Source organism: Phoenix dactylifera, chromosome 10, assembly GCF_009389715.1.
Source record: "Phoenix dactylifera cultivar Barhee BC4 chromosome 10, palm_55x_up_171113_PBpolish2nd_filt_p, whole genome shotgun sequence".
NCBI classification, from domain to species: Eukaryota; Viridiplantae; Streptophyta; class Magnoliopsida; order Arecales; family Arecaceae; genus Phoenix; species Phoenix dactylifera.
In genome coordinates, this window is record NC_052401.1 from 8,435,440 (window position 1) to 8,444,579 (window position 9,140).

General features: G+C 36.6%; 1 protein-coding gene across 4 annotated transcripts; it reads right to left on the minus strand.

Annotated features, from left to right (window-relative positions):
- Nucleotides 1-1,419: 1,419 nt before the first annotated feature.
- Nucleotides 1,420-7,163, minus strand: LOC103720274 (levodione reductase). 4 transcript variants are annotated; one of them, XM_039130979.1, is made up of 6 exons: nucleotides 7,027-7,100; nucleotides 6,905-6,929; nucleotides 6,725-6,834; nucleotides 6,318-6,517; nucleotides 4,169-4,398; nucleotides 1,420-1,985 (listed from the first exon to the last, which is right to left on the minus strand). In XM_039130979.1, exons 3-6 carry the CDS (start codon nucleotides 6,814-6,816, stop codon nucleotides 1,707-1,709), a joined length of 801 nt encoding a protein of 266 aa, XP_038986907.1. In that variant the 5' UTR covers nucleotides 6,817-6,834; nucleotides 6,905-6,929; nucleotides 7,027-7,100; the 3' UTR covers nucleotides 1,420-1,706. The 4 variants fall into 4 exon arrangements, with proteins under 4 accessions (XP_038986907.1, XP_008808111.1, XP_008808112.1 ...); XM_008809889.4 differs by lacking the exon at nucleotides 6,905-6,929 and having other exon boundaries at nucleotides 7,027-7,163; XM_008809890.4 differs by lacking the exon at nucleotides 6,905-6,929 and having other exon boundaries at nucleotides 6,949-7,094.
- Nucleotides 7,164-9,140: the final 1,977 nt, after the last annotated feature.

Consider the following 9,140-nt stretch of genomic DNA (forward strand, 5'->3'; position numbering starts at 1 on the left):
GCAGTTCCTAAATTAAACCTCAATACTGCACCCCCTTTCATCAATCTTCTCAAGTTTAAACGTGTATGGCATCTAAAAAGTATTCAAAGTTTATAATATATTTGGCCAGGATATTAGACGGAGGACAGTGAATTACAATAGATTAGAACTTAAGAAACTCCATTGCAAGAACTTAGGGCGTGTTTGATTCGTAACAGGAATTGGAATCATCATGAATTGAAATGAAAATTAGAATAACCATATCCCTCAATGCGTTTGGTTTGTGACCAGAAATAAAATCTGAATCTGAATAAAATTTGAATACTAAAGAAAAATAAAGATTGGATTTTGAATATTGAGGCATTCTCATTCTTCTTTGGAATTAGAATGGAAATAGACCTCCTTCCAACCAAATAGTTGGAACGGTAATTATTTATTCCCATTTTCATTTCAGATCTGACTCCTCTCAACCAAATATGCACCTAATCTACTGAAGGTCAGTCTTCTATGGAAGATTACCATGGCCAAGATCCGAGCTGAGAATTTAAATAGATTTCATCTTGACGAGGCACTTATTCTTTCACTGCAGGGAAAACCATGAGGCGCATTGCCAAAACACGAAGCGATTCTTTTCTTGGTGTACTAGTGATGCAAGAAAAATTAAACTTAGGGGTATCACCGAAAAAAAGAGGAAAAAATGATAACTTGGACTAAGGTTGAGCTTGTTCCTGATACAATGTGGCTGTCTCAAGCTGGGCCTGCCTCAAGCCTAAGGTTGCAACCTGTGCTTATTTTAGGCCTGGGCTCGCCCCCGCCATTGACACTCCTAATCACATCTCAGAAGCTAATAATCTCTTCTCATAGCAAGATTAAGAAAAATCCTAAACAATGAGGCATATGGTGCTATGGTAGGTGCATGAAGTTTGTAGAAGGTGATATTCATATAAACAATGCTTGATCTGCTCAGGAAATAATCATGGGATATGATTTTCAGAAGTAAAAACTAGAAATGCAAAAGTTCCTTGATCTGCTAGCTTGCCAATGTGCTTAATGATGACTGCTATATCTTAGTTTAATTATTGGAGGATCACAATCATGTAGAAAAAAAAAAATGCAACAATATTGCAGAATGGCTAACTAGATCTGTTTACAGTAGTAGCAAACATACTTGTTTATGGTATAATACTCTCCCTGATGAGCTTGCCGAGCCTGTCTCCAAAGAAATGTTCTTCGATACTATATTGCGAGATTTAAGTCAACTGGATTGCTCATGAATAAAAAGAGAAATTAAAGAAGAGTACTTACTGCACAAAAGGATATTTTGAATTTTGTATGCTGCAGTTAGAAATATCGCAAACAACAGGAGTCATAACTACAAGAGTTAAGAGGCATAGACAAATAATAAGTCTGTAACTCGTCAAGGTATATTTTGAGGGAAACTAAAACCATAAAACTATTTTCTCAAAATTTTTATTTCGACAAACCATGTCCAAATAATACATGTAACAGTCCCTATCACACCGGGAGCTTGAAATGGCACAATAGGCATGTAAAAAGCCATCTTTTGCACAGATTTAACCATAGACCATATCTCAGGCTGATCACAATATATGGGATCCACGTAGTATGAAAACTCATTGTTTCTATACTTCTTGCAATATTATTCATCATTGGATATGGTGTGCTAGATTTAGAGCAAACGAAGATATCACTTCGCTGGGTTTCTACTAAATATAAGATCGCATTCGAGGCCTCACAATGGACTGGGCACCATCAACAAAGACGGTGGTGCCAGTCATGTAGCGAGAATCATCACTGATCAAATAGATCATAGTCGAAACTAGATCGTTTTTGGGGTCAAGCCATCTCCGCAGCGGCATCACCATTGTGGTCAACTTCTTGGCCTTCTCTATGCCTTCTGACACAGGATACTTGTCACCCAAGTGCAAGCCACGGGCAACGCCATTAACTCTTATCTTATACTTGCCAAGCTCCATTGCTGATGCCTGCAGGAGATAATTAAAACAGTTACAGGAAATGAACTTTGGTAAACCAATGGAAGAAAATAAACAGAAATATAAGAGGATGCAAGTAAATAAACATTCATAGATTTACTGACGGTCATCCCAGCTCGGAGAGAATACAGTTGCTGCACTGATATCTCTTCACATAAACCCAGTTGTATGAATACATAAATACAAAGCAGAAGAAAATTCAAGCAGCTAGTTTTATCATCCACATGTCAATTGGATAGAAACTTCTCAAAAATTCTCAACTAGTAATTATGCATGACTTGTCTATTACTAGCAGGGATCCGTAAGCTCAATAAAAAAAGGTGCTCGGTTTAGAACTGTGGCATTGAGATCCATCGTGATTGTGATGCAGCGGAAAAAAAAAAAAAACACTCACTGTCACTGATTCAGTTCATGCAAACTTCATTTAGCAAAATTAAGGTAGGCCCAGAAAAAAAAAAATTAAGGCCTAAGCATATTGATACAATATATCCACTACTGAATTGCTTTACATGCCCTAAGATTTAAGGCCCTACTTTAAAGCTATGCATAATTTGTATTAACTAGATGGAAGGATATAATGGTAAAAATGGTTAATGAAGTTTAAAGGCCATGGAATAAGTTCTCCCAGCCACAATTAGGTACAAGATGCAAATAGGATTGCGTGACTTCTCCTTTTCCCCCTTACTGGTAATATGAGGCCCCGGGACATTTCTATTCATCAATCAATACATCCTTATTGAATTGGCCCCAAGATGAGGGGTTTAATAAGTCCCACAATCTCGTTAAACAAGCTCAAATCAGCAGCACTATTAGTCTCTTGGTCAGTTTGCTGGCTTCCTTGTCTGGGTATGTGAAAAATCTGCTGAGACTCAAGTTGAGATCTCAAGTTGTCTCTGGAATCCTTGTCCTTATGTCAACCATCCCATTCTTCAGATGTTGTATAGTTCTTGACCATATGTTAGGACTTGTAGTCCCTAGATCCCCTTATGACAACATGGTTGAGTCCGCAAAAGACCTCTGTTTCAGCTTCTTTTTATGGTGAACTCCTCTGTTTCAGCTGCGAGAGGGCTTGCAGCAGTCCTCAGAGCAGCTCAAGTCATGAGAGTTTCTCAGCAATCAGATGTCACATTCACCAGCCTCACCTTGCCATTCCAATATCCCTTGGAGCATTGCATGATCCATCAACTGATATAGATTTACCACAGTAGAATTTTATTCTCTTTCCACAATCCAGTGACTTACCCCAATTATCTATAATACCCTTCTCTAGGAGTAGATTTCTTTCGGAATAACTAGAGGAGCTACAGTTCAGAGATAACATAGGCTGAAGAATCACTAAGAAACTTCCTCAATTTTAACAATTTTATTCAGTGTGCACTGCATAGAAACTTTAAAACATTTAAGCATATTGTTTGGAAGCTAATAATGGGACATATTTTTAGAAAAAAGATTTAAATCAAATTATAGTCCCCCTACTGTGCTTAAGGATGCTAGTATAGCCAGCTATACGAATGATTTCCATCACTGAGCATTTGAACAGGTAAAGATCTTCTTTTTACAGGCAGGCTTCTGAGTTTCATAGGGTACCTATTCTATGCCTATGTTTAATAATTGAATGTTTATAGCCAAAATATGACTTACTTGAAGCCATGTAGATAAAATGTCTATATGTCTGAAGCAGATAAACAAATAGACCCGTATTATGTGTAAAAGGACAAAAGATTGACCAAAACTGAACTCCACATACATTATAAGGAGCCTAGGATTACTTGTGACACTTCTCCCAAATAGTCAAGTGGTAGCAAGGATACGAGGCAAATTCACTAACCAAAATGCTAGATGTTGTGTACAGGAGACAACTGTAAGGCCCCATGATTAGAATGAGAAAATGGGTGCCAGAAAGTAATTATGGAATATAGACCCTCGTAAAATAGTCCAAGAAGGAGGTGAATAAAAGGAACAACCTACCCATGAAAGAAGGCAAGAGGGTCAGTTATTTGCTACTTGTGCAACATATAGCGTGCTCAAAAATCAGCAAAACAAGCAAATTCTTATTGTATTTCCTCAAAAAAAAATTTGATTAAATCTGTTTAGTTCTAGAACAACTATATAATGATGAAAATATTCATATATCAAGGAAGGAATCGCACTAGTATAAAAGCAGGAGCAAATACCCGAATTAACTGTTGTACAGCAGCCATGCTCGAACCAAGGGCAGCAGCACCAGGATACAACCCTCTTTCTGCACCCATAATTGAAGTCAGAAATATTATGGACCCTCCTAACTCAGAATCCTTCATTCTTTTAGCAATGGCCTTGAGCAGGAACCATGGGGCCATAACATTAACTTTTATTATCTTTTTATATTCAGCTTCAGACACAAGTAGAGGCTCTTGAATCTTCCCTGCTTCAGAAAAACAAAATTTAGTCAACTATTTGAGAAATATACATTTTACAGAACACAAGTGATCTTGGACACCCCAACAACACGTATTAAAAGAGTTAACTTGATAAACAACAGCCACGTAGCAAAAGTATAACTAGAAATGCTGATCCTGAGAGTCCTAGAAGCTATCAAGGAAAATTGTCTTTCACATTAAATGAAGTTGTTCACTGCATATATTGAGCTAAGAAAATACTCCAGCGAGTTTTCTGTTTTCAATATAAACTTCAGAGTTTAGCTAAATTATGATAAAGAACCTTAATCTTTCTTCTACCTGATCAAACTTATCTTTTTGAGCAAACTAAATCAAACTTATCATGATTTTGCTAGATCTACACCAATCAATAGCATAATAAAAATAGTGAATGTTTAAACTTGAGAGAAAATCAACAACTCTGTAAAAATAGCACAAAAGAATATAAAGCAAGATAAATGGTATCATCCAAATTTGTTCAACTAGTTGGAGCCAGCCATGTGAAACCATTTTTTGCCAACCAATTTTACTGGAAGCTTCTCGAAGGCATTACAACTTCCCTCCAAGCTTTTTAGGTTCCCATGTTTTTGACCATTACTGACAAATCCAATCCTTTTGTCTTTGATTTCATTTGCTTAGTGAAATCTTTTGAGCCTAGTTCCCTCCTGTCTCCTTTTTTTACTGAAAAAAAAAATACAGATCCAATTACTTATCTCTACCACATTCCTTTAGAACTTTGCCGCATATGCCCGTATCAACACAATCAGTTTCCCTCTCACTTTGCTCAATTATTCAACAGCTACAGCTCATTTATTGGACACATCTCCCCCTTCCATGCTTTATAGTTTCACCATATGTCTGTCCTAATTTCATCTCTATGACACTCATCTAGCATATTGACCTCTTCATTGCCCCAGCACCATGCCTCATAAAACATTATGGACTTTGTTTCCAAGCCCTTCAAATGAGCCTCTTTGGATGCCCCTCTACACATTCTAGTATTTCACATATCATGTTTCCTCAAAAAGTATTACATATATCATGAACAATTCAATCATTTAACATGTCATAAAATATATATTTGCATAAAGACCATGGATGACAAGGATCAATTAGCAGAGCAAGCTCAACCACATAGGCATGGCATCAAGATATGTGAAGTAAGCAAGGTTCTCCTAATAAAAGGTTATACGAATGAACTGGTAGGTGCACTTGGGGAAGAACTGATATTATCGGGCTTGACTACTTGGAAATCTCGATATATCTAAATTCTAATGCTAGAAAACCTAGTGCCATTGAAAACTTATCTATTGATTGTTCTGATCTGGAACTATTCTCAAACATGCAGAAACAAGGTTTTCCTTTAGTTTTTAATTGGTAAAGCACACAGAGTAGATATAGTTGTATTGCTAATAGGTAGGTATTAAAACCTAAGTATCGACAAACTGTGAACAATTTCTGGAAACAGGTATCTTAATTATATGAGGAGAAAAGCATGAAGTATGTATTAGATATGTCTTGGTCTGGCCCAGTCAGTAGAGGACCACATCGTCCAGTATGATGCAACATAAATCACATAAAGTTCCATATTGGATGAGGTAAAACCTGATGGATACGCTATACGAGCGACAGTGGTTGAAACTTATCTATTTTATTACTGTCTGCACCTTCATTATGTTTCCTCCTCTTTTAGACGATGAAAAACCTCATTAATTGATCAACAAGAAAGCTACAAGCATTTTCATGACAACGAGATATCAACAGTATACAAGAATCAGCATTTCAATTAAAATTCAAAATTATGCAATACTTTAAAGCTATAGCATCCAAGTAGGTGTATGAAAAATTCGATTACAGTTCAGCAAGAATTAGATTGATGTTACTTTTCTCAATCAAAAGCATATACCTTCAAAGGTGTAACAATTAATGAAAGCATCGATCTCCCCTAAGGATTTCCAAGCTTTACCCACAGCGACATCAAAAACCACTTCGTTCTCTTCCTCCATATTTAATCCAACCACTTCAAATGGATCAATCCCCTTCAAGGAACTTGTAATCTCCCCCACCATGCTCTGAAGGACATCTTCATCACCCATCAAAACTAACCTAAACAACACATTATGAGAAGCAAATATTTAGTTTAAATTAAAAAAATTAAAACAAATACACGGAAAAGAAATTTAGTAAAGAAAATTATATATAACATATCATATTGAGGGTATAGAATAAACTTTCACAAGAAGGTCTGCTAAATGGAATAGGCTAAGAGCAGAACAGAATCCAGGAAAAAAGATTAGAGTTTTGCACTCATACCTGCAACCACACTTGGCCAGATGGAACGCGATGCCCTTTGAGATCTCATCTCCATTGGAGGTCATCAGAATTCTCTTACCAGAACCCTCCATTGCTCCGATCTAACAAACCTACTCAAAAATCAAAAAAAAAAATCAAAAAATACAAAAAAAGGGGAAAATCCGACCCGAAAAACCCCACTTAAAATCTTTAAACAGAAACAAAGCTGAAACAGAAGAACAAACCGAAATCGTAAGTAAATTGGAAAGAAGAAACAATAGAGGACGAAGAAGAAGACAGCACTCTGCATGCAAAAGTGGCACCTTTTTCTCCCCTCGGAGAATTTTAATCCTGAAATCACGTTCAGTTTCGTACTCGGGATCGTGACGGCCTCTCGCCTCGCTTGCAGACTCATATACTCGTGAGAGAGCCCGCCGCTTTGTCCTTGTGGGGCGGCCATCCCTAGTTTCGGCAGACCATTTGCCGTTCACGTCTGTCCAACGATTAAAACTAGCCCATTGGTCCGTGCCCACCGGCTTAGGAGGGGCCCACAGTCTGGACAAACCATTTATCCTCCATGTCTATCCAATGTGGTCTATTTTGTTTCCTTCTTGGGCTAGCACAAACTCACCCGATCCTAATGCCTGGTTTAGGTGTAAGCTCGGAAACTTTCGATTTAGATTGGATTTGAATTCTTCGAGTTGGATTTAGCACAAGTTAGGTATGAATTAGAGCTTCAAAACTATTTACTATTGATGATAGAATCATATTTGAGTTGAGTTATGTTAGATTGGATTGGGTTATGAATGGGATACAAGGATTCCAAGGATAGTACTAATTGTTTACTACACTTTGGAAACAAGCCACTAGGGAGTGGAGAGTAATAGAAGTAAGTATCAATTAAGTTTGCGTAAATTACTTTAGATTACTTATAGCACCCTAGCTATTGCCGTATCTATTCTTCTTACCTCTAGCAAAAGAAGGTTCTATTATTTTTCTGTACAACTGTTATTCCTATCTTTATAGGGCTCTGTGTGCGCTCTAGGATGAGAATGACAAAATGAATTTGAAGAGTACTTGAAGGCGCCTTTGTTCTCTCTCTCTCTATCTCTCCCCATCTTTTATTTTTTGCCTTTTTAACCCTTTGGCACCACTAACTCAAACTTGTGTTTGATAGTATTTTTTAATTTCTGTTTTCATTTCTTGGTTTTATACTTAATAATTCTTATTTTATGTTTGCTAAAAATAAAATAAGAATTATATTATGTTAGATAGATGCCAAAACAAAATATGTGGCATCCTTGAAAAACAATGGTATGGCAGCCATTATAGTAATATCAATAATTGGCATACCATGAAATAGTATTTTTTGTAATTATGGTAACAATATGCGGCAGCTGCAACGATGACCACGAATAAAGCTAATTAGGAATGAAGGCAGTATGAATAATAACAACAATTTATACTTATGTAATCAACTGCAGTGGCAAACAATAAGCAGTATCTAGTGACAAAGATGACAAAAAGCGGAATGTGTCTTTTGTATTGAATTTGTTTTCTTATTTTCATAAATAAAAAACATGCAATGTTATTTTGTTAATGGTACCAAATAAAATGTTGCGCCTTTTTTTCACTAAATTAATTTATTTTTAATTTGTAAAGCAATTAGAAGCGGTAAGATCACTGATGGGTAGCAATGAATCTGGACTCCTCACAGTTTCATATTGTATGGTATAAACATGTGGCATTGTAATATTTATTTTTTTTTAAGTGTTTTAATCCAATCATGCTCCTCACTTTTGTGAGCTTAGATAAAGCTAGCCGACAGGGTAATAAAATAGGATAAATTATATATTAAACTAAACTCGTATACCAAAAAAAATGTGGCCTGGCCTGGATCAGGTTCGAGGGTTCTTTCCAAGTCTAAGCCCGATTTTGGGCTTGTAATCTTTGGGCCAGAAGACTTGGGGCTGGGCACTTTTCCATAGGTCATGTTAAATTTTGTTTCTTTAGGCCAGCCTAGCCCATTCGTAGCCCATTTCTCCCTCAACTTCATGCATGAGCATGACGGCCTTAAGTGATGTGAGGGCTCTAGCCCTGAGGATTAACTCTTACGTAATTTATGCAAACCTTTTACAATTATATCACATAGTAGAGTTAAAGATGCAACTGCTTGATATATATATAGTTGGAAAAGAGAAGAAAAAATATATTCCATATATTGCATAGGTTATATGCTAGTTTCCAATATCTCCCAACCCGACATAGGTTGAGACTTCTCAAATTGAGCCCAGCCCAAAGCTATAACCAGATAGATTAGTTTAGTCTTAGGGTTAGGTGGGTTGGATCAAATTAATGGGGTTAGGCCAGTTGTATATGTAACTTGAGATTGGTGGCAAGTTTTCAACATTTTTTGTTAGGTTAATAAGATATTGAT

Bases quoted from the DNA above. Each gene is read 5' to 3' on its own strand.
- LOC103720274 (XM_008809889.4), bottom strand. From the start codon at position 6,816: ATGGAGGGTTCTGGTAAGAGAATTCTGATGACCTCCAATGGAGATGAG. The intron at 6,518-6,724 runs GTATGAGTGCAA...TGTGTTGTTTAG, and splicing joins CTGGCCAAGTGTGGTTGCAG to GTTAGTTTTGATGGGTGATG. The intron at 4,399-6,317 runs GTATATGCTTTT...TTTCTGAAGCAG, and splicing joins TAATTGTTACACCTTTGAAG to GGAAGATTCAAGAGCCTCTA.